This window comes from Pteropus alecto, unplaced genomic scaffold, assembly GCF_000325575.1.
Source record: "Pteropus alecto unplaced genomic scaffold, ASM32557v1 scaffold202, whole genome shotgun sequence".
In the NCBI taxonomy this organism is placed as follows: domain Eukaryota; kingdom Metazoa; phylum Chordata; class Mammalia; order Chiroptera; family Pteropodidae; genus Pteropus; species Pteropus alecto.
In genome coordinates, this window is record NW_006432451.1 from 2176708 (window position 1) to 2202296 (window position 25589).

General features: G+C 35.7%; 1 protein-coding gene across 1 annotated transcript in view; it reads left to right on the forward strand.

Annotated features, from left to right (window-relative positions):
* Position 1: 1 nt before the first annotated feature.
* SRPK1 (SRSF protein kinase 1) overlaps positions 2-25589 on the forward strand; it is a gene marked incomplete at its 5' end in the record, with an annotated part of 71561 nt that continues 45973 nt past the window's right edge. Inside the window, 5 exons of the mRNA XM_015585896.2 lie at positions 2-261; positions 22146-22264; positions 23327-23435; positions 24266-24353; positions 25422-25509. Coding sequence (XP_015441382.2) covers positions 2-261; positions 22146-22264; positions 23327-23435; positions 24266-24353; positions 25422-25509 — 664 coding nt within the window. The remainder of the gene's footprint in view (positions 262-22145; positions 22265-23326; positions 23436-24265; positions 24354-25421; positions 25510-25589) is intronic.

The following is a 25589-nucleotide window of genomic DNA, read 5'->3' on the forward strand; positions in this document are numbered from 1 at the left end:
CCCCGCCTGGGCACTGCTCTGTGCCCCGTGGGCCGCCAGACCCCTGGCCGGCAGCCTTGCCGAAGCCTCGGCGCTCACCTCGGAGCTGCGTCTCAGGCAGGCCCGGCACCCGGGCCTCGCGTCCCTGCTAGGTCTCCACCCTCACCTTGGTCGCCTCCTTTCCTCCACATTCGCCCTTCATCCATCCCTCTCTCCTGCAGTGCTTGCGCTCCAGGCCCGAAAGAAAAGGACCAAGGCCAAGAAGGACAAAGCCCAAAGGAAGTGAGTCTTGAACCCCAACATCCTATTCTTTGGATTTCCTCCCGCACCTCTTCTCTGGTTTCACGTCTTGAACGTGCACCGGGTTTGGGCACCCTGCGGCCCCAGCCACATGGCTTCGCGGTGGCCTTGGAGGGTCGCTCTCCATGAACCATGTGGAAGGCAGCGTCTGTTGCTGAAGGCCAGGCCTGGGTTTAAGCCGCAGGTCTGCTGTAAAGGACTATTGGAGGAGGACCAGAGGCCCTCCGGTCATTACCTCCCCAACTCCAGAGAGGAGGCACAAGCTCCCCTAGTTTGGGCCTCCCAACGGAGCTGGTGGATCATTATCAGCCTCCCCATGAACTCTGGTCTCTTTTTCATACCTCCTTCCCAGCGTCTTATCTCCTACGTCTGTCTGCACGGTAGGCCTTTAGGGAATTCTTGAATGAATTTGCCGTATTTTGGTCTGCCAGCTACATGCTCCCTTTTTTTAGAGGAGGGCATGGAGCTAGCTATACGCAGGGTAGGTCAACTTCCTGCGGAGCCTGCAGTGTGCATTCAGAGCACTGTATACAGAGCCTGTTTCTCTTACTGCTTCGCTTTTTAAATCTCAAGTCCTCACACTGAAAGCAGATACCTTCTGGAATGGGCATCACAATAGTGACGGGAAAGTTCTTTAGCCGACAGTGTTGGTTTTTCTGGTTTGATATATTGAGTGCCGCATGTCCGGTTTTACCAGCAGGATGCATAACCATGGTTTAGCGCTATTGTGGGAAACACAAAAGTTGGACACGGCTTAATAGAAACGCCCAGTAGAGGGCTTCTGCAAGTGAATCTTACTCTAAAGAATTTTTATCTTGGACTGTTTAATTGCAAAGGGACTTGAAAATTGTCTTTTAGACAATTTGTGTTCAGAAGTGCATTATTTTCTTGACACTTTTCCATTTATTTGATGTTATGTAGAGTCGTATATCATCTAATTTGTGAGCTGATGAAATGCGTTTCAGAGGCTTTCCTAGGTTACCTTTCTTAATGACAATACTAGATAGGGATGTATGGTGTTTTTGTGCCTCCTTAATGTTTGCGGAGAGCACATAATGACTTAGAGCTAAAAAAGTACCTACTTAATGTTTGCGGAGAGCACATAATGACGTAGAGCTAAAAAAGTGGTAGGTGACCTAACTTCTTGCTCCATTTCTATCAGCTGTGTTATGAAATTTTTTATTTTGTAAAGTGCTTAGTAACATTTAATTGTGAGTTTAATATATGTTGTGTGTGGGGGAGGGGGTTGCTTCTTGATTATCCATGTATAGATTATTTGAAAACCAGTTTTTAATCCCAGATTGGTTTAATGGAAACAGCAAGGAGCTAACCTGGTTTTAGTATGCAGTGCGAATTTAAATGTTACTCATTTTCTTTTTGTGCGTTAGTTTTGTTATTCTCTATGGAGCTGATGTGAATATGTTATAAAATGGTTTTTGCCGATGTAAGGAGGTGGTGATTTTATTATTCACTGTATTATTTAGAAGTCATTTGTCTTGGTGTCTCCACATGGAAATTGATATCAGCCAGAATCGACCTCTGATTTGGAGGTGGGTATAATATAGGTGATCATATACTTTAAACACAGATATTCATTAGTTTGGATTATCTATTTAGACCATATGCTTATTTCTAAAGCTGAATATATGTACTTTGCATTATCTGTTACTTCTCCATTCACTACTGTGAATAACCTAGAATTGTGTTCTTAATTATTGCATTCTTGCACAAAAGCAAGTGAATAGTCCAGATAATCTAGCGCTTATTTTGCTGAATATTTCACCTTGGGCAGCTTTAACTCCTGCAAATATATGTGAATGAACCAACCCCATTTACTTGTTTTGTCTTCAGTTAACATCAATTTTCTTGATAATTTTACCTTTTCTTTTGTTTCTCCACCCTCCTCTTAAGTAGCTGAAATGTCTAATTAATTAACTTAGTTAGAGTATTGTGTCACAAGTTCAGGCCCCACCTGAGTCAAGTTCCATGACTTCTGACTTCAGTCATTTTGCAAAGGTGAGCTGTTAATTACCAGATTAGTCAGGCAGCAGAGGAAGAAGCATGCCACAGAGTTTGGTGAGAATTAGGTTTGAATTTTAATTTTGTCACTTTTTAGCAGTCTAACCTTGGATAACTTAGTTAAGGAAACAGTCTAATATGTTCTTATGTCTGGTAGCACAGTCATAATGAAAACTGATCAGGACCTGAAGTTACAAAAACCAAGCATTTAAATGAAAAATTTTAGAAACTTTTGAAAGTAGAACAGTAGTTAGCATTCTGGTACGGTAGTCATGGTGTGGTACCAGGTAGAAAGGATTTTCAATCCCCTGATTTTGTAGATCTTAAAACTAGAACCTACAAACATGAAATAATATGCTCATGGAGCTGGAGCTGGTTGTAGCAGGGTCAAAACTGGAATCCAGGGCTCCTGTCTTCCAGCTCAGTGCTCTTTAGGATGTTTCCTCTGGGTCCTTTCACTGTTGACAGATTTTACTTTAGGGATTTTTAGTTGTCTTATTTGAATTCTTTCCCCTTTTCACTTCTTCAGACACTGTATTCTTAGTAACCTTAATTTGTTGGTGATAATCTGTATTTTACTTTACAGAGAAGGAAATTGAGATTTGTCACATTACCCCCCTATAAAATTGTAAAGTTGGGATTCCAACTGAGGTCTGACGTACCCCAAAGCCCTGGGTACTAACCACTGCTGTCTCCAAGTGATAATTCCTTCTGATGTGTCTGAGAACAAATAAGGTACAAGCTAAGTGAACTGAGGCTTCTGAATAAGGAACCTCAGGATGCCTGGGTGTTTAGGTACCCTTTCGTGGCCCACTGGCTCTGTATCTAAAAGGGCACAATGCTCTATCTCCCTTTGAGCATTTTTCAATATGTGTATACCTATAGCCATGCCTTTATCTGTTTGTCATAAGCTTTTATAATTTAACATATATGTCTGCTTTTGAAATTGTTTCTATGGAACATAATTCCAGAATAGATTTCATGTCTAATAATTTTATTACTTAGCTTAGGAAGTTAATTTGGACAGAAATTTTTCACTTTATTTGCAGTTAAACGAACTGTATGGGGTTAGTATAAATTTCGCAGTAAAATTATTTAAGCTGGAGAAGTGCTTTTGCTCATTGTAGTACACACTGATCTATGGAGTCAAAAGGAAGATGGTTTTATTTCTCAAATTTCCAAAAGTGTGATTGTTACGTTGAATATTTAGAAAAGAAAATACTTTAAAATTTCCAACATTTTTATCCAGTAGAGAGTACATAAATTTGAAACAATTTTAAAAAATTAAATGGTATTGGATATTTTTTACAGTTACGATGTATCTTGGTTCTTTGTCAGTTCCATATAGTGGAGCCTTACTATTTTTTTTAAGTTCTGTTTTCTTCACTAAGTCTTAGAAATGGTTCCATATTAGGACAAAGAGAGTAGCTTCATCTACTATTCCATTAAATGAATGTATCATAATTTATTTGAGTTCCTATTAATAAGCAAGTATACTTCTTAGGACAAAAATTGAATCATTGGGTACACTTTTCCCAGTTAACATCATGAATATTTTTCATAGTATTAAATATTACACATTGTTTTAAGTGTTCCATTGTAGGCTGTTCCCACTTTTTCACAATTCACAGTTAACGATGAGTAATCTTTTGGATAAACAGTGCTCACTCACAACAGTGATTATTTCCTTAGGATAAGTTCTTGGAAGTGATATTGCTGGTGTGTGCATTTTAAATATTTTTAATTCATGTTATCAAAGTTTTTCTTAAGAAAGAGTTAACCAGTTTAACTCCATTCATTAAACAAATAGTTTTTGAACATCTACCATGTCCCAGGTAGTTTTCCATCCTTGTGACACATCAGTGAAAAAATATATATTCCTATCCTTGGGAACTTGATTGTAATGGGGCGAGACAGAGAATAAGGAATAGACACAATAAGTTAATTACATGGTATGGTGGGTGATAAGGTAGAAAAGAGAGTAAGGTAAGGGGGTGTTAAGAATTTGGGGACTGAGGATACGGTTTTAAATAAGGTGAGTGAGGCCACATTGAGAAGGTGACACTTGAAGGAGATTAATAAAGAATTGCTCCAGTATTGGGGGTAGGAATACTCTTTCATCTCTTGCTTCGCCGGCAGAACTAGGCATTATTATTTTAAAAAGCTTCCTAAATCCAGTGATTTATAAGTTACCTTGTTTTAATTTAGTTTATTATCAACAAGATTGACCATTTGGGGTTACATAAATATATATATTTTCTTTGACCTGCACCTATTTTTTGCCCATTTTTTATATTAGATTATTGATCATTTTCTTGATCTTAAGAGCTATTTAGAATTACCTTTTTTCATATGGCACATTTGTATTTCTCAGCTTGTTAGCCTTTCAAGTTTCATTTATAGTGTTTTTGATATAAATTGACTTTTTCTAAATGTAGCTAATCTTTCTTTTACTTTGCTTTTTAGGAATTTCCTTTACCTTTGAAATCTTCAGTTAAACTGTCGTATCTTTAAAAAACTTGCATTTTTAATTTTGTGTGATTCCATTAAAGTACAGACTTGCAAAATTGCATTTTGCAACTTTGAAGTGAGTAACTTGTTGACAAGCTGAAATGGTGGGTGCTTAGGAACTCCCTTTTTTTATAATGAAGGAAAGATAGTCTCGTCAACTAGAATTCATTTTCACTATATTTTTTAGCCTTGGTGGAATAACTACAGCAGTTCCCCACCCCCTTTAGGTAGACTTTTGCCCCATACTTCCCAAGTCCTTTCTAATGCTAGTTTGGGGACTAAGTTCATTTTTATATTGGCTAAAGTATTATTTTAATACTTCTTTCATTGTAATAATTAATTCCAAGCAAGTAAGAAAATTCAGATCGCCAAGAGTTGGGTTTTTAATTTTCCTTTCCAGGTACAAAGCAAATAATGATTTAGCTAAGGAGAAATAGATTTCTAGATGTATTTGTAAACTTAGTTTTTTAATTGAATTTAAGATGCTATTCATTTTCAAAGACATCATTTTATGTACCACTGAGAAAAAATACTATCAATTAAACTGATACACCATTCCCTATAAGATGTGTCTTGATTTCAGGGACGTAAAATGGTGAGAGACATAATCATGTTCGAATTTGTGAAATGCCATAATTCCGATAATGTATAGAATTAGTAAAACTATTGTCTTTTTTAAAGTTTTATTGGTGAAAATTTCAAATATATGTAAAATGAGAGAAAATGGCAAAATAGACTTTCATGTATTCATCTCAACTTCAACAATTATTAGCTGTGACTAATGTTTTACCTATATCTTTTCCCATTCTTCCTATTTTAGAGCAAATCTCAGACATATCATTTTATAAATACTCTTAATTTTTAAAAACATAGCTACAATATCATCACACACCTAAAATTTTTAAAAACAAATCCTTAATAGCGAATACCAATCTGTTCAATTTTTCCCATTAATTAGTTTGTTTGAATCAGGATTCATAAGGTTCTTACATTGCCATTGTTGGAAAAATCTCTCTAGTCTTTTTTATCTATAAGTTCTCCGTGGTTTTGTTTTTGTTAGACTACTTCGTAGGTGGTGGTGTACACTTCTTCAGAAAGCACCTAATGTCTGGTTGACTAGATCCATTATTTTATTTAGGATTGCAAAATGGTAATCTTTTCTTTAATAATTGTAATACTTCCATAAAGAGAAATTTCACCTCATCTCTTTGGTTACCTAGATAGCTAATATATATGAAAGACAAGATAAATACTTGATACTTTCCAGTTTTCAAAACAATGAGTTGGATTCCTACCATCCTCCAAAATGACCAGTAGAGATTGCTTTGAACATATTTGTGGTTCAGTCCAGTGTGGTTGGTTTTTGGCATACAGCTTTATGGAGTTATAATTTACATACCATAGAATTCACCTGTTTAAAGTGTACAGTTTAGTGATTTGTAGTATGTTCACAGAGTTGTGCAACCATTAACAAGATTTAATAAGTTTGAAACATTTCCGTCACCCCGAAAAGAAACCCTGTACCCATTAGCAGTCATTCATTCCCCTTATGCTACCCTACCTTCAACCCTAGGCAACCACTAATCTACTCTATAGGTTTGCCTAGTCTGAGTATTTCATATAAATGGAATCATACAAAATGTGGTCTTTTTTGACTCACTTCTGTTACTTTGCATAATGTTTTCAATATCCATGCATTTTGTAGCATGTATAATTGTTATTTTTATTGATTGTCTCATCTTTGGCCAGTCGGAGTACCTTAATGATGGCCCCTAAGTCCATTTGACTCGATTTGAGGCATCTTTGATAGTTTTTTACATTTGGTATGACAGTTTGTCCAAACATATCTTGTATATTTTTGCCCCAGACCAGGAAATAGCCCTTTCTCTAAGAAGCCTTTAAGTGGGAAAAGGCATTTGGAGATCACAATCTGGGCACTTAAATTGCTTATTCCTACTGAGTTAGTCATTGTTACTAGGGCTTTTCTGTGATTAGAGCTAGGAAATAAGTTTTTTCTTTTCAAAAAAAAATCATGAGTTCATGTTATACTTAAAAATCAAATTAAATAACCCAAAGACCTTTCTTTGATGTTATATCTTTATCTCCTTTCTCCCACACTGAAAACCAGCATGATTACTCATTTTTTACCCTCACATTATATAAATACAAAATAGCCTCAGCGATGATGCCAGCACTACCACCAATATGATTACTGAAAAAGTTAATGGCTTTTTATTGTTGTTCTTAGGGTATATTTCACTATAGTTATAGAGTCAAATTACTGAGAAAGTTGCATGGCCTTCTTCCTTGCTGTGTGATTATGTTACCACCTGGTTACAGAGATTCATTTGTTTCATTTCGCTTTCATTTCATATCATCTTTGGCCTTCTAGAAAAGATTCCTAACCTTGCAGAATTTGGGTCATCTGTGTTCTTAGTTTCAAAGGAAAATGTCTGTAATTTGTGATTGTGTTGATTTATTTTTAGAATATGGCTTATGAAGCATAATATAAGTAAACCAGAAGAGAATGGTGATTATTAGAATGCGTGGAGTGGGACTCCTTTATATCTAAAAAAGAAAAGTCTTCTAGCTCTTGCTGGTTGTCCATTGAGAAGATGAGTCCAGTGTTACCAGGTCTTCAGATTTTTTGAGAGATTCTCCAGATTGTTTAGCGTTCACAACTACTTAAAATTTTTTTTTAATCCATTGTAAACAAAAGTTTAGGGGCGAGATCCGGCATTACAGCCTGCAATCTGTAATTTCTGCCATAGAGTCTTCACGGTGAGGATTAGGCATTAATAGGCTTAATACTGTCTCAAGCACCCTCTCCTAAAGTCACAGTAAGCACGGTTGAGGAAGAACCCTGTGGTCCTTGTTCCTCCTACAGAAGGATTAACTTTGGGAATTTAAAAAAGACCAGGAGAGATCAGCTGTGAAGACCAGAGAATCCAGTTTTTCGACTGCTTTGACAAATGATTTCAGAAAGTTATCAGAAACCACAAAATAAGTTTAAATATACTTTGTTCATTTTCAGAGACACAGAGTAACACTGAATACAAAAGTCAAGTTTCAGGAGCTAGATAAATAAAAATCATGTTCATTTTGTACCATGGCATGCCTTTAGTTTTGCAGATGAAGATTAAGGCCAAATATCATTCATTGCTATTGGGTAATAAAATTTTGGGTGGTATAAATGCCTTGAGCATTACTGATAGGTATTTTAGAATAATGTATTAAGAAGTTTGAGTATTTTAACTACTGTATAAGAATTGTCACCAATAGTGAACAAACATCAATGCCATAAAGTTTGGAGATGGTACCATGAGTCATGTTGGTGATCTTTATATGTCGGCGGTCCCCAGTCTTTTTGGTACCAGAGACCAGTTTCATGGAATACAATTTTTCCACAGACCAGGGTGGGCTGGAGATGGTTTCTGAATGATTCAAGCACAATACATTTATTATGCACTTTATTTCTATTATTATTACATTGTAACATATAATGAAATAATTATGCAGCTCACCAAGATGCAGAATCAATGGGAGCCCTGAGCTTGTTTTCCTGCAACTAGATGGTCCCATCTGGGGGTGATGGGAGATAGTGACATCCAAAGCGTGTTGCTTATGTCCAGTCTACTCTGAAATCTTGTTTTGGTTGCTGTCACTGCAGAAAACCCTGCTTCACAAAGATAGGATGTTGGAAATGGACACAGGCTTTTCAGAGCTTTCGTGGAAATCTCAGGTTATTCTGCCCTGGCTTTAATCCAGAACGTATGGAGATGTGAAGTTGTCTCAAACATACTTTTAGGGCCACCGTCATTTGTGATCTCAAGCAGTTGATCCTTTCTAGCACTATTCACCTGGCTTATTCACAAATGGATCACAGATCCATTCCTTCCTAGTTCCAGGGGTCTTTTGTGATTGGGAAGTAATGCTCAAACTCTTTTGAAAGCTGAGATAGGTGATCATGCACCACCTGGAAGAAAGAAGGTCCTGGCTCACTCAGTCTCTTTCAAAATCTCTGCTAATGTTTGAAACACGTCAAAAATCCCAATGTTCACTCATCGCTCCCATAATTCCAGTTTGGCTTTAAATACAGCCATTTTATCTGCCCACTTGAACAGAGTTGTCATTCTCCCTGAAGTGACAGATTGACTTGATTAAGCAGGTTGAATAGGTCACACGAGTAAACAAGTTTTGCAACCTATTCTGTGTCACTGAAATGTGCTGCCAGTGGTGACTGTTCTCCTAAACAATCTTAAGCGGCTCTCATAAATCAGAAACTCTGGCCAGTGTGATGTACCTTTGGAAAGCCATCTCACTTCTGTGTATAAGAGGAGACGTGTGTGCTCTGTGTGCATCTCACAGCTGTGTGAACAGATGTGAGTTAAGGGCATGTACTTTAATGTGATTGAGAATTTTAATCACATCCTGTTAAATGTTAAGTTCAGGTGACATTTTTCAGCTAGCCAGAATTTCTCTATGGATAACACAGTGTGTAGACCCACATTCAGAAGTGACCTCCTTGATCTGAGTAGTGAAACCAGGAAGCTATCTGGTCATGGCAGCCACTCTGTCCATGCATATACTGACACAAAATGACCAATTCAGTTTTCCCGATACATAATTCAAAGACTTGAATAGTTCTGCAGCTGTGGTGTTGATTGGCAACAAAAGTGCACAAAACATATCGTCATGCACATCCTCCTGAAAAATATATCGTACAAAAACAAGCATTGTTGCATTGTTGTCAACATTAGTAGACTTGTCAGCCTGGATTGCGTATCACAGTGACTCATTAATCCAAATAGTTGTGCCTCAATGTCCTCTGCTATTTCATCAATTCATGTAGTTATGATACTAGCCGAAAAAGGAACACGTGCCACCTTTTGAACAGTAGCCTCTCCTAAAAGTTCACAACAGACATCCTTAGCAGCAGGCAGGATCAACTCTTCACCAATAGTTAAGGGCTTCTTAGCTTTAGCAATGCGGTTAGCCACTAAGAATGATGCTCTCAGTGCAGACACATTTGATGAAGTGGTAGCCTTCAATAATTGCTTCTGTTCTTTGTGTTCACATTTTTGTCTTTTGAAAAACTCCAAAGGCTTGTCTTTTAATGCAGGATGCTTGATCTCCATGTGGTGAAGTAGATTTTAAGATTTCATGGCTTCATTGGATAGCTGGTTGCCACATATCATACAGAGCAGGCTTGAAGAATCTGAATCACCTATTGGAATGTACCCGTAATTTAAGAAGGACTCTTGGTATTTTCTTTTAAATGCAGCTTGCTTTTTATTGGCAGTCTTAGCATCTTCTGCTGTCTTATCATTGGGTCTTTCCCCCTTTTCAAAGAAGCCCTTCAGCGACTTTTTTTTACTCATTTTGGCAAAGGTTAGCCTGTGGGCCTACCAAAACCATGACTGAGACAAGTGCGCAGTATGGGAAAGAGGTGCAGATAGAAGTGGTAAATAAAATAATGGGCAGGCCATGGCACAGACTAGAATAAATGTCGCATTCTGGCTTAAAGCCTGCCACCAGATGCAGCTGTACAATTGAAGTACATCAACTCACTTGCCACTATAAAGCTTGCCAGCAGATGCAGCTTAATTGTCACTTGCCACTCACCAACAGGGTTTTGATATGAGTCTGCAAGCAATTGGTTTATTATGGTCTCTGTGCAGTCAAACCTCACTGAGGCTAACGTTAATCTGTATTTGCAGCTGCTCGCCAGTGCTAGCATCACCGCCTCAGCTTCACCTCAGATCATCAGGCATTAGCTTCTCATACGGAGCACACAATCTAGATCCCTCGCATGCACAGTTCATAATAGGGTTAGCGCCCCTGTGAGAGTTTAATGTTTGATGATCTGAGGTAGAGCTGAGGCGGTGATGCTAGCACTGGGGAGCAGCCGTAAATACAGATGAAACTTTGCTCACTCACCTACCACTCACCTCCTGCTGTGCGACTGGGTTCCTAACACCGGTCAGTGGCCCAGGGGGTGCGGATCCCTGTTATATATTTAATTTATTCGTTCTAAATTGTTTTGAGTAACTAGACATTTTTTAAAAGGCTTACCAGTCTTTTGGGTGTGGTTTTGTGAACTTTTGTTTCCTGAAGTAGTAGAGTAGGCTTATTTTGTAACTGATTATAAATGTAATTTATGGGCAGCTATATCTTTGCATTTACTTTGTTCTTAATCATGTTGCTGCTCTGTAAATGTTCAGCCTGTAAATGTTCTTAAATGGCCTTTCAACCAAGCAGTTTGATCAAAGATGTCAGGTTCTGTCTACACATGAGCTTGCTCCCTTGATACTCTTATACTTTTTTCTGTTCTATAGCTACCTACGCCTTTGAGAACCTATTTAACATGAATTGTATTTTGCATTTTTCTTTGCCAGAATTAAGACTATAATGAGATAAATAAGGTAACTCATGTTCATGTTTCTAGGTGGAAGGATAATATATTGTAGGTATATGCTCGTATGTTGTTTACCAAAAAGGGTTTGCTTTTTGAATTACACAGTTCCAGGTTCCAGTTTTCCTCTAACACCATTATTGGGTGAACTTGGACAATGTCATGCGACTTCCTTGAGTCTGAGTTTCCTATCTGTAGATGGCGAGTTTCTGTGGATGAAATTGCGTATGTCAATACCTAGCCCAGTGCTGAGCTGGAGTAAAGTGCTTTGGTGACGACTGCCTCCCTTTCTCATGCTTTCTTACTTACATTTGACTTTTATGTGAAATTTCTTACTACTATTCATGTATCAAACTAACAGTTTTAACTCATCTCTTGGTATTTCCTATATATCCAGGTCTATTTTAGAATATAGTTGCCTAAAGATCAGGGATAGTTTATATTTAATTATTTGTACGTAACACCTGATAACCTTAGGCACTTAAATTTTAATTTTGATGTTGCCAAACTAGCTCCAGTTCAGGATTACTGAGTTGAGATTACTACTTGAATATGTATCAGAAGTTAATTTCATTTTGCAAAAGAGAAATTATCTGTCAGGAAAAATATATATGAAAAAGGTAGCGAGAAAAATTTAGCATTTATTGAAGTCCACTGTTTGTAGTTGTTGAAACGTAATATAGTATCTTACTAAATTTTTGCATGAGATCAGGTACTGTAGAAGGGATACGAAGATGACTTTAAAAAGTTCTTCCTCTCAAGGGGCTTATGATTGCTTTCAAGGAGATAAGTATATAGATATGATCTTCCAGTTTGAATTCTTTTGCTAGGGTTACTGTAACAAAGTGCCACAAACTGGGCAGCTTAAACAACAAACATGTATTGTCTCACAGTTCTAGAGGCTATAAGTCTTAAATGAAAGTATCAGCAAGGTTGGTTCCTTCTGAAGACTGTGAGGGAAGGACCTGTTTGAGGTCTCTCTCCTTGGCTTGGCGATGGCTGTCTTCTCCCTGGTACTGTGCAGCATCTTCCCTCTGTCTGTGTCTCAATCTGTGTCCAAATTTTCGCTTTCATATGGACACTAGTCATATTGATTAGGGGTAATCCTAATGACCTCATCTTAACTTGATTTTGTCTTTAAATTCTGCCTTCAAATAAAGCCACATTCTGAGGTACTGGAGGCTAGGATTCCATTATATCTTTTCGGGGTGGGGAGAACACAATTTAACCCATAACACAGTCCCTAGAAGACAGTTCTCTGCATTAGAAGATCCTACACTTCTTCATTCCTCAAGGCAGAAAGGAATGAAAGACTAAGTAAGTAAGTAAGACTAAGTAAGTAAGTAAGTTTACTTGCATGTAAGTAAACTCATTTCTAAGGTGCTATTTCCAGTCAGCCTTTAGTTTGTCTTTTGAAGCCAGAGCTAAATCATTTCTACCCCAAAACACAATGTCTTCAAATCATTTCTTCCTCCCGCATTTCAGTTTTATTTTGAATTATTCCAGCATCTCTCACATCTTCACTTGAATGTCACAACCCTCTTTAAAATAAGGTCAGCTCACTTTGTTCCTTTACCCTACTTAATTTTTCTTTATAGCCTTTTTCATAGCCTGACGTTATAGAACATGTATCTCTGAAAGACACAGAGGAAGGACTTTGATGGAACTTTGCTGTCCCAACTTTAGCTATTCATCAGTGGAAACTCAAGAACCAGATAGATTCAGATAAATTAGGACTGTTTTTGTCACTTCATGCTAGAATGTCAAGGTGATGATGACCAGGGACTCTTTTTGTTTGCAGTTATATTTCCAATGCCTAGAGAAAAGTACCTGACAGTACCTATAGGGTACTCAATAAAAATAAGTTGAAAAAATGAACAAATATTTGCCTGTTCCTTTTCCCTTATTTCCTACATGCAATGCTAAAATTTATGTCAGGCACTATACTAAGCACAGGATAAACATAACCTTTATGATCCCTGTGAGGTAGATATTTTTTCCTGCTTTCATTTTACACACTGGGCAACTGAGACACAAAGAACTTCTTGAATTAACAGTTTATTTAAAGTCACAGAGAGGTAAACTATGGAGCCATGATTAAACCTAAGTCTCCTGACACCAGAGACATTGACAGTAACTATCTCTGCAGTGTCTCCTGCATCTCTGCTTTCCAGTCGTACATTTTACCATCTCCTTGACAAAAGAATTTTTCTAGAGCACTGCTTTTGTAGGGTGATTCTGCTGCTTAAGTCTCTTGATAACTTTCTTCCACTTAAAATACTTAAATGCTTAACATTTAAATCTCTTCACCTTCTAGTTCTGTTAGGTACTGGTTGGGGAGAGGGAGATGTAATATATTTCAATTGAAGAATGATGAGTAATAGCTAAAGATGAAAGAGAGGATACATGCATTGCGTGTATCCCTTTTCTAGGCTTTTGGGATCCTGCAGTGAGCAAAATAAAGTCTGTCCTGAAATTTACATTCTGGGAGTGTGGGCAGAAGGTAGGGGAGAGCAGGCAGCCAGCTGCTATTTTATATGGGAGGGTCAGGGAAGTTCTCTGAAAAGAACACTAATGGATCAAAAGAGGTAAAGTCAGAGAGATGAGTTTGGGGGGCACAATGAAAAGTCAGATCATGTAGGGTCTTGTTGTAGGCAAGGATAACACCTAATATGGGTGCTTTATTAAAGATCACCAGTTTTTGTTTTGTTTTTGTTTTAAGTATAATTGAGTCTAAATTGCTGCCTGTGGAAATCTAGGCTGCTGGGATTAGGAAAGCGCAGAGTGCCATCTAGTGGCTGTTTATCATAAATGTGCGTGAGCCTTCTGGAAAATGAGCAAGCTCTACAGAAGTTTGGGTTGTCAGCTCAGTCATATAAATGGAAAATGTGGATGCCTGAAGAAACCTTTATGAACTATTTGAGAGTAAGTTACATACATTGTACCCCTTTACCCATAAATACTTCAGTATTCCCTTAGAATAAGGACATTCACTTATATAACTACAATATAATTATCAAAATAGACAATAAGTTTTCTCCAGATTGCTGCTGTTACTTCCTCTCATGTCAGTATTACATGCTCCTTTCTAAGACCTTTTCTTATGAAGAGCAATTAGTTTGCTGCCATTGGCCAGCTGTCAAGAACTCTCAATAAGCAAGGAGAATCTTAATTCCTTGACTTTGGATTAATTCAAGGATAGCTTTAATTTCTATGAAAAACAGAAGGAAGAGAATGCAGTAGTCCCACTTATCTGCAGTTTCACTTTCCGTGGTTTCAGTTACCTGCAATCAACCATTGTCTGAAAATAGTAAATGGAAAATTTCAGAAATAAACGATTCATAAGTTTTAAATTGGGTTCTCAGTAGCATAATGAAATCTCACACCATTCCTTTCCATTCAGCCCATGAATCATCCCTTTATCCAGTGTTTCCCACCTGTTAATCACTTAGTAGCCATCTCAGTTGTCAGATGGACCCTTGTGGTATTGTGGTGCTTGTGTTCAAGTTACATATGTGTATATAAAAACTTTTTTTCTTTTTGACTGAACTATTTGAAAGTAAGTTGCAGATAGCAGACACCCTATACAGATATTCTTTTACATATTTTTCTTAGCTGTGATAATGGTATTACGATTAACAATAATTACTTACAGCCAGTTTATATTCATATTTTGCCAATGCCTTATAAATGTTATGGTTTAAAAGTCATGGTTCAGTTCAAGTTTTCATATTATATTTGGCTGTATTTGTTTCTTTATCTCTTTTCATCTAAAACAGCCCCTCTGCCCTCTGCCCAACGCCCCCTTATATCATTGACTTTTTCAAGATATCAGGCCAGTCGTCTTGTAAAATATCAAACTGTCCCACACTCTGGATTTATCTATATCTTCACGGTATTCTTCAACATGTTCTTTTATCTCTTTTATGTCCTTTAAACTGGAAGCTAGGTTAAAAGATTAATTGGGTTTCAGTTAAACATTTTGATGAGAATATTCAAGATAATGCTCTGTACTTCATACAGTATCATACTTTTTTAATTTTAGTTTTCAGTTAGAGTTGACATTATTTTATATTTCAGGTGCATAGCATATAGTGGTTAGACATTTATATAATTTACAAAGTGGTCCTCATCTGGTACCCACCTGGCACTATACAGTTATTACAATGTTATTGACTATTCCCTATGCTGTACTTCACATCCCCATAACTATTTTGTAACTACCAATTTGTACTTCTTCATCCCTTCACCTTTTTCACCTAGCCCCCAATCCCTCTCCTGCCTGGCAGTCAATCATCAGTTTGTTCTCTGTATCCATGAGTCTATTTGTTTTGTTTGTTTATTTTGTTCTTTAGATTCTACATATAAATGAGGTCATATAGTATTTGTCTTTTCCTGACTTATTTCACTTAGCATGATACCCTCTAGGTCCATCCATGTTGTCGCATATTGTATTTTTAGTGGGAAGTTTGATTATATGGTTATTGGAATCTAGTTTTTGAATAGTTTTTAAAGTAAAACTTTCTGTTATTCTATTACAGTGCATAACCCCCTTAGATTAAATTAGAAAACATTAGCCTTTGTGCATATATTGATTGAACCTGAAGGCTTTTTTGTCCCGAATGGGAGAACAAGTTTTGCATACTTTCTCTTCCTGGACTTGCTATTCTCAGTAGCACATGAAGAACTAGACAGGAAGTAATGGCTTTATTTCTGGGATCAGCTATGCAATCTTGTTCTGTATACTTCGGTAAAATACTCAAAATAACTTTTCCTCAGTTATGTACTCATTACAAAAAGCAGTGGTGGACTTCAGTATCTTTGTGGCTTTGAATTAGCCTAAAACAAGGAAATTTGGTCTTTTTAGTATCACTAATGTGAAAAGTATTTAGATGTTGCATACCATTTTTATAGTTGATGTTTTTGTTGTTTAAAACATATTGCTGCTTTTAAATTTGATCCATCTTTGGGGAGGGGAGATACAACATGTTTATGAATTGGAATTTCTAAACTATATTCTTTTGGAGTGCAAAAATTATCCTATATCAGAGTTGTCACTGTCTTTTCTGTAAGGTTTTAGGCAAAATGTAGTACTTTGAAGTCAAGGGTTATTTTAGGTAATTGTACTTTGAAATAATTGCATGGTCATGAATGAGTTGAATATTTCCAAATGAAATAACAAAGAGGGGAAGTTACATAATAATAAAGTCCAGACTTTTTTTCTTTCTGTTTCCACCCCCTCTACGTTTAGTGAACAACCACCCTTCCTTGAGAGAAGCAACAGAATGTTGTATGAGAAGCATCGGGCATGACTAGATGAACACAATGAAGCTACTTTATAGTAACAGGAAAAAAAAACCACCTCTCCTTTAATGTCAGAGTACTTTCATGTACAGTATCACACAAGAAGCTTTACTGAAATGATGTAAATAATCTTTTTAAAAAGGCAAGCAACAGAATAAGATACCTTATTGACAAGAATAGGGATAGAATTAGTGTGTTGTGGTGTTCATATACTAATAAGTGACGTTTCTGCTAAATATGAGAGGATTCTAGAGGCAGTGATGATTCAACCATGACAAAAAGCGCCACTCTAAAAAGGAAAATAAAAATGCTCCATCTAACAAGTATTTCCTAAGTCCAGAATATTTTAATCTCAAATAGTATATCTTGAAATTAATTGTAATTGTGTTAAATGCAGGTACTATTGGTAACTTTCTCCCAAAATTTTTAAATTGCATTCCTCAGATTAGCTGCCAACTATTAGAGAAAAGCTATAGTCAAGAACTCCAGCCCAAAGAGACTATCCATATTTTTCTATGTGAAAATAATAATAATAATAGTAGTAATAATAATAGCATCTGTTGCCAGACACAGTTCTTAGCCGTTAATGGGAACTAACTCATTTAATGTTACAGCAACCATACAAACTTGGTGCTTTTATTTTTATGACTTTATAGGTAAGGAAATAGACTTAGAGAGGTTAAGTTACTTGCTTAAGATCATACAGGAAGTAAGTATTAAAGCCAGGATTTGACCATAAGCAAGTTATCCTAGAGTCCAGGCTCTTATCCTCTGTGTTATAATATCTTTCATGTTAGATAGTATATGATTGGCATTGAGGTTCTGGAAGAGGGGAGACAAAAGGGCACATCTGTGTCTTTTAGAGTTTTTTTGGTATTTGTCAATTTGTATAGAGAAAAATCCATTTTCTTTTTCTATTTAACCTCAATTGCCATGAATTCCCTGGTATAGGTAACTTAATCAAACTGGGACTATGAAGATGAAGGGATAATGCTGACTCCTTTTCTTCTGCAAATGTTTGGTGTACAATGTCTTTGTTATCATTTTTGTTTTGTTTTGGAAAATCTGAAAATCAGAGGGCTCTCAGAAGCAGGTCTTGGGGAAAACACACAGACAGAAAGGTATGCTTGAGACAGTGGAAGAACCTAGCAATATGATACATTTTTTAAAAAGATAGTAATGGATACTCTAGAAGTTCATTGTATAGAAACATTTTCAAATATAGTAAGAATTCAAAATGGAACATATTGATTAAGGGGTACAAGTAGGTGACCCTTTTAGCAATTTACAATTTTTACCTCAAATGAACAAATTGGTAATCAGTTTTTAGATAAACAAATGAAGGTGATTCATACAGCCAATCCATTTACTTAGCCCTCTCTTGTTAGATGTTTATGTTTCCAGGTTGTTCAAAGAAAGAGATTATGTCTCTTGGTATTAAAAAAAGAGAGTGGAAACCTTGTAATTAAAAGCTTCAGTCCTCTGTTCTACCCTTTCCCCAGTCATAGGCCTACTTCCTCAGGTAAATACTTTTACCTATTTCTTTGTAGTTTCTTTTGTTTATTTTTTTATTGAGCTATAATTGACATATAACATTATTACTTTTGTGTTCTTTTGTTTAGATGCACATCTCCAGCATACTTATTGCTATTTCTTGATTCATCAGCTTTAGCTATTACCATCAATTCATGCTATGATTAAAGGAGATTTAATTCATTTATTCTACCTCCACTCTTTCTCCCAATAAAGCACTATGTTTAGATCCAGTTTTTTAACAACTTTTTTGAGATACGATCCACATCTGTAATTCAAAAATTCACCCATCTATCGTATAGAGTTCGGTGGTTGTAGTATATTCACGGAAATGTGCAGTTGCATCACAATCTAAATTTAGAACATTTTCATCACCCATACACTGCCCTCTAAAAAATCCAAACCCATTAGCAGTCACTCACCCTTACATCTTTCCCCAGATTCTCACAACCAGTTATGTACTTTCTGTGTCTATGAATTTGCGTGTTCTGGACATTTCGTGTAAATGGAATAGTACATGTGGTCTTTTGAGACTGTCTTCTTTCACTTAGTATATTTTCAAGGTTCATCCATGTTGTAGGATATGTCACTATTTTATTCTTTTTTATGGCTGAATATTTCATTGTATGGATATACCACCTTTTGTTTATCCGTTCATCAGTTTATGGATATCTGGGTTGTTTCTATTTGGGGGCTATTATGAATAATACTGTTGTGAACATTCATGTACAATTTGTTGTGTGGGCAGATGTTGTTTTCATTTGTCTCGAATATATACCTAGAAGTAGAATTACTGGATTATATGGTAATTCTAATGTGTAATATTTTGAGGAACTGACAAACTATTTTGCAAAATGCTTGCACCATTTCACATTTCTACCAGCAATGTATGAGGGTTCCAGTTTCTCTACATCTTCACTATATAGATCCACTATTGATTACTTCATAACTTTACCTCAACCTTTAGTGTAAGCCCTGACATTGGTTATTTTTCTTTTTTATACTGCAAATGCATGACTTAAACTTTGATTGTCAAGGCATTTATCTCAAAAAGGCATCCACGTCAAAAACGCTATCTTGAATAAACATATTGCCAGGCACACAGCTCGATAGAGAGCCAGGCTGCCTCTCCCCACTGAGGTTCCTTTGTTTTAGAGATCTCAGTTGACTTCAGTAACTGACCATTTGGCTACTTGTTTTCTCTTCCCATACTTTTAAGTTCACTAATAGTGGGCCCCTAAAACCCTATGCACCCTCCCTCAAACCCAATAAAAGCAGTACCCAAAGCCTGTGTGTGTACATGTTTCTTCTCCCTTCTATTCTCCCTCTTCCTCTTCCCCTACCCCCACAACCTCAATGCGTGGCCCCAGGTATGTTCTGTAATTTCCAGGTCCTATGAGTAATAAACCTGTATCTTTTCAGAGTTTCTTGATGGTTATTACTGAAGATCTTGAAATCATAAGAACCATGAGGGCTGGTCCAGCCACGACGTTGGTTATTCATAGGCTGAGACCAGTACAAAACAAGTTTTAGGGTTTTCTATGTATCATATGCCATCTGCATGTAATAATCAATTTACTTCTCCCTTTCCAATTTGGATACCTTTTCTTTCTTTTTCTTACCAAATTGCTTTGGCTAGGACTTCCAATACTATATTGAATAGAAGTGGTGAGAGTAAGCATTTTTGTCTTGTCCTGATCTTAGAGGAAAGGCTTTAAACTTTTCACCACTGAGTCTGATTTTAGCTGTGGACTTGTCATATATGGCCTTTATTATGTTGAGGTATGTTCCCTTTATACCCATGTTATCAAGAATTTTTATCATAAATGGATGTTAAATTTTGTCAGATGCTTTTCTACATCTATTGAGGTGATCATATGATTTTTATCCTTTATTTTGTTAATATGGTATATCACATTGATTTGGGGGTATTGAACCATCCTTGCATTCCCTGGAATAAATCCCACTTGATCAGGGTGTATTATGCTTTTAATGTGTTGTTAAATTTGTTTTGCTAATATTTTGTTGAATATTTTTGCATCAACATTCATCAGGGATATGGGCCAGTAATTTTCTCTTCTTGTAACATCCTTGTCTGATTTTGGTAATGCTGGCTTCATGAAATGAGTTTGCAGAGGTCCCCTCTCTTTTATTTTTTGGAAGAGTTTGAGAGGGATTAGTATTAATTCCTTAAATGTTCAGTAAAAGTTACGAGTGAAGCCATCTGGTCCTAAATATGTATTTCTTGTAATGTTTTTGATTACTAATGGAATCTCCTTATTAGTAAATGGTCTGTTCAAATATTCTGCTTCATCATGTTTCATTCTTGGTAGATTGTATGTTTCTGGAAATTTATCCATTATTCTAGGTTGTTCAATTTGGTAGTGTATAATTGTGTTCATAGTAGTCTATTATGATCCTTTGTATTTCTGTAATCAGTTGGAACATCTCTTTCTGATTTTATATATTTGAGTCCTTTTACTTTTTTTCTTGTTGAGTCTATATAAAAGCTCGTCAGTTTTATCTTTTTAAGGAACCAGCTCTTAGTTTCATTGATATTCTCTTTTGTCTTTGGTCTCTATTTCACTTATTTCTGCCCTAATCTTTATTTCTTTTTTTTCCTTCTTTTACTGAGTTGGGGCTTCATTGTTTTATTTTTTCCTTATTTCTTGAGGTATAAAGATAGGTTGTTTGAGACTTTTCTTGTTTCTTGAGGTAGACATTTATTGCTATGAAATTCCCTCTTAGAACTGCTTCTGCCATCCCATAAGTTTTGGTATGTTATATTTCTGTTTTCGTTTGCATAGAATGAATACCTTTTTCAAGGTGTTTTTTTTTTCTCTTTTGATTTCTTCTTTGACTCATTGGTTGTTCAGTAGCATATTGTTTAATCTCTACATACTTGTGAATTTTCCAGTTTTCTTTGTGTGATTAATTTCTAATTTCATAACATTGTTGTCAGAAAAGATGCTTAATATCATTTCAATCCTCTTAAACTTATGAAGACTTTTGTGGCCTCGCATATGATCTGGAGAATATTTCATGTAATCCTGAAAAGAATGTGTATTCTGTTGGTTTGGGATGGAATGTTCTGTATATATCTATTAAATCTGTCTAGTCTGACACGTTAAAGTTAATGTTTCCTTATTCATTTTCTGTCTGGATTATCTATCCATTGATCTAAGTGGGGTATAAAATCCCCTACTATTATTGTATCATTGTCTATTTCTCCCTTTAGTTCTGTTAATATATTTAGGTGTTCCTGTGTTGAGTACATAAATATTGACAAATGTTATATCCTCTTGTTTGATTGACTCCTCTATCATTATGTAACACCCATCTTTGTCTCTTATTACAGTCTTTCTTTTAAAGTCAGTTTTGTCTGATATAAGCATAGCTACTCCAGCTTTCTTTTGGTTTCCTTTTGCATAGAATGAATTACCTTTTTCATCCCTTCATTCTCAGTCTGCATGTGTCCTTAGATCTGTATAAATAGGTAGAGTGTTTCTATCCTTATATGCTAATTTAACTTTAGGGAAATAATTCTGAATATAGAATAAAGATTATCCAAAAATATTCAACAGCTTTATTTTCAGTAGTGAAAAATTAGAAACACATTGAACATCCAGCGGAGCAGAATGTGCCAAAGTAAGTTATGATACTTCTAAGATTTAAGAGATTGAATAGGAATGAGAGGGAAAGTTTACAATATAGTAGGAAAAGCAGGATATAATTTTTTTATATAATATTGAATTACAAATGTTTTTTATAAAAATACAGTGAAATAACTGGAAGAAAATGTAATAGTTTTACCAGCGATTATGTTTGGATATTGTGATTCAAGTAATTTTTCCCTTTGTACTTTTTTTTCCCCCAGATTTTATTTAATCATGTACTGATTTTTTAAAAAGTAGTATTTTCCTAACATGGGGTAAAGAGATAATTAATGCTTTCATAGCCCTCCACTAGATAATATTCTGTTTATATTATCTGTTCAGTTGGGGGACGTTTTGATAATGATATTTTCTTAAAATCCTGTTTTCTTCTGTCCATTTGGATTGAACACGTTTGTATTATTTCTTAGATCTGAAACTCAGCACCGAGGCTCTGCTCCCCACTCTGAGAGTGATCTACCAGAACAGGAAGAGGAGATTCTGGGATCTGATGATGATGAGCAGGAAGATCCCAATGATTATTGTAAAGGTAAGGCTTTCTGTAGGAGCTACTAAGTAAGTCATGATTCATGTATATGCAGTTTTTCATTTGAATGTTTGATCTATCAGTGTAAACAGTTTTGATGCTTTCTGCTTATTGCTCTTTTTTCGGTTGAGCTAGGAAATGGTATTTCTTCTTAGTTTGACTTAATTTATTAAAACTTAGTTTTATATTAAATCTGTTTTTACCCTTTTTTCTCTTTAAAAGTAATAGTGCATATTTACCTTAGGAATTTTCAGAAATATATTAAACGAAAAGAAAATAAAAGCCATCTTTAATGCTATCACTCAGAGGTAAGTGTGATAAGATTTGGTATGTAGACTTTTGCAGAACACCTTTTAATTACTTTTTCCTCATAGAGATGATTGCTAAGATAAGTTAAACTGGAATTATAGATACTTATACTGTGTCACCAAGTTGCCTGATACTTCTGTTTCTTTATGAGACTCTCTAGTATTCTTGGATAAGAACTTATAACAGAATGTATCTTACCATGTAGGAGGGCCTGGTTCTTTTTATTCTCAGCTGGCATAAGGTAGACGTTGAAATACTTTGATTCATGCCACTGTTGGCAGCCTTGTTTTGTTGTGTTTTAGAGAAGCAAATTCTCTGTTTTCTTTTTAAGTTAAATAAATGGAATTCATTGATCTGTCTCCTAAAAAACATCCTGAGACTGCAACTGTAAATCGATTTATATGTTTAGATAAATCTAGTGGATTACCAAGGGGCAAGAATATTGTGATACATAACCTTATTTTTTTCTTGAGGATGACTTATTTTAAGTAGCTTTGTTCCACAAAGCATCTCTTGCTCACTCTAAGTCATTAATCTTACTCTAAAGTTTTGGGTTTTTGGGGGGTAGGGAGGGTAACATAAGCTTAATAATACTGTGTGGCTGACATGACTTAAATTTTTCTTCTATTGAATTGATTGTATATAAGAAACCATTTTTATTTGATAAAAGGTGTATATATAGAAGTTGAAAAATGGGATGTGAGATACTTTTTCAAACTATTTAAGTGACTGTTTCCCTCCTATTGTTTCTTCCAGGAGGTTATCATCTGGTGAAAATCGGGGATCTATTCAATGGAAGATACCATGTGATCCGAAAGTTGGGCTGGGGACATTTTTCAACAGTGTGGTTATCGTGGGATATTCAGTAAGTTTTTGTGGTCCTGCAAAAGAATTAGTTAGGTGTGATCTTTATGTTCTTGGACAAATAACTTTCCTTTGGTGAAGAAGACCCTAGAGACAAATGATTAATTAAATTAATATCAGCAAGGCACTTAGCACTCCCCAAATCAAAGCATTACCAACTTAAGAAAGTATGGTATGTATATTCATAGTTTTTCCCACTGGAATAGAGTTAAATTTCTGGGTGATGTCTTAGACCAACCTATGTGAAATTATTTTCTTATATTTTGTTTTGGTAACAGATTTGCTTGGCCATATAGTCTAAAGCTACTCTCTACATAAAAATCACAGGCAGTTCACATTGGATGTTTACCTAAAAGTATACCATCTGTCTTTGATGAGACCATATTTGCTATCTATGCACATTATTTTATCAATTTGTTTTCACCCAAGTATTTCTTTTGACTTCTTATAGGAAAGTATTATGGCTTTTAACATTTTAGCTTTTACCAAATATACTGGATACTTTTTATTTGGTGCGGTTTGCTCTCTTATTTATCCCCATTTCATGGTTTTAGTTGGATTCAGAGAAACATTAAGAAGGTAGATTTTAACTTAGAGAAATGTTTGGTGACCGACATTACCCCAAAACAGATCTTCTTCTTCCTGTAAATTAAATCTGGCTAGTTAATTAACAGATACAAGTGGTCCCACAGAAGTAGCCTGTGTTTGAGTATAGGGCATTGTGAAATCAATATTGGTACTTTTGTCACTGTGTCCCAGTTATAGCTAAATTTTAGCTTCCTAAAGTAAGGGTAGGACATTTAGCCTTAATTGTCTGTGTTTATTTCTTAGGGGGAAGAAGTTTGTGGCCATGAAAGTAGTTAAAAGTGCTGAACATTATACGGAAACAGCACTAGATGAAATCCGGTTGCTGAAATCAGTGAGTATTAGATCGTATGTGTGACTGCAACGCATTAAACAAATTTTATTCAATTAAGATATACCAAGTGTAAATTCTTTAGCATGGCTAATTTTTACTATAAAGTTCCAATATCTTTAAAGAAGTAGAGGAAAACAACAATATTTACACATTCTGAGCATGTGGTAAGGAATTGGTGGAATATGCTGTCATAAGAATTCTTCCTACATACACACCAAAAAAGTTTTCAAATAAACAAAAATGTTTATTGAGCATGTTTCATGTGTCAGATAGCACAAAGAATGTTTTTCTTTCCTACTATGGTTAAAAGGAAAATTATGCAAACCAATATATAATATGTTTTGTTTTAAAATGTTATAAAAATAAACATAGTATTTATTCCCATATACCTGGAAACAGGTAAATTTATCAGAAACTTATTTTAAGTTTTGTCGTAAACCAGGAAGATGTCAGTGAAATAAAAGGAGCTTAAACTCAAGAGTTAGAAAACCTGGGTTTTAGGATCAATCAGCTCTATCCCAATATATCCTCCAATTCATTATTTTATTTCTTTTGAGCCTTAAATTTTTCACTTGTAAAGTGACAATGTTAGACCAGGAGAGCTCTAAGGAATACTTTTCAAAGTGCTAGTTTGTGACAAGAAAAGGAGTTTGTGCCCAAAAGTAAATTAATGTACTGCTTCCTTCATTGGGAAAGTTTTTCTATGAAAAAAAAAAATACATCAGCTGAATAAACAGTGTGGTTAGTGCTGTAGTTGATTTGCCTCCTGCAAAAGTTCCTTAATTCCTCATGGCCTGGTTGCCAGCAGTTAATTTAGGAGTCACACTGAGTAACAAAATGTCATTTTAGAACAGCAGTCTTTTTCAGTTGTATTTCCTTTTGTGAACCGTTTAAGTTCCTTGCCTATTTGAGCTTTTAAAATTTTAGTATATTTTTCTTGTAGATTTGTAAGTTTCTCTTGGAGTAATTAATCTTTTGTTATATTTGCTGCAGGTAGTCCTTCCTCCACCATTTGGTTTATTTCCATGCTTTCCTTTTTACTAAATACTGTTTCTTCCTCACTTATAGGTTCGCAATTCAGACCCTAATGATCCAAACAGAGAAATGGTTGTTCAACTACTAGATGACTTTAAAATATCAGGAGTTAATGGAACACGTATCCTTTTAAAAAACCTTTGAAAATAAATCATGAATTAACTCTATCCCAAAGAAAGGAACCAGATTTCTATAAGACAG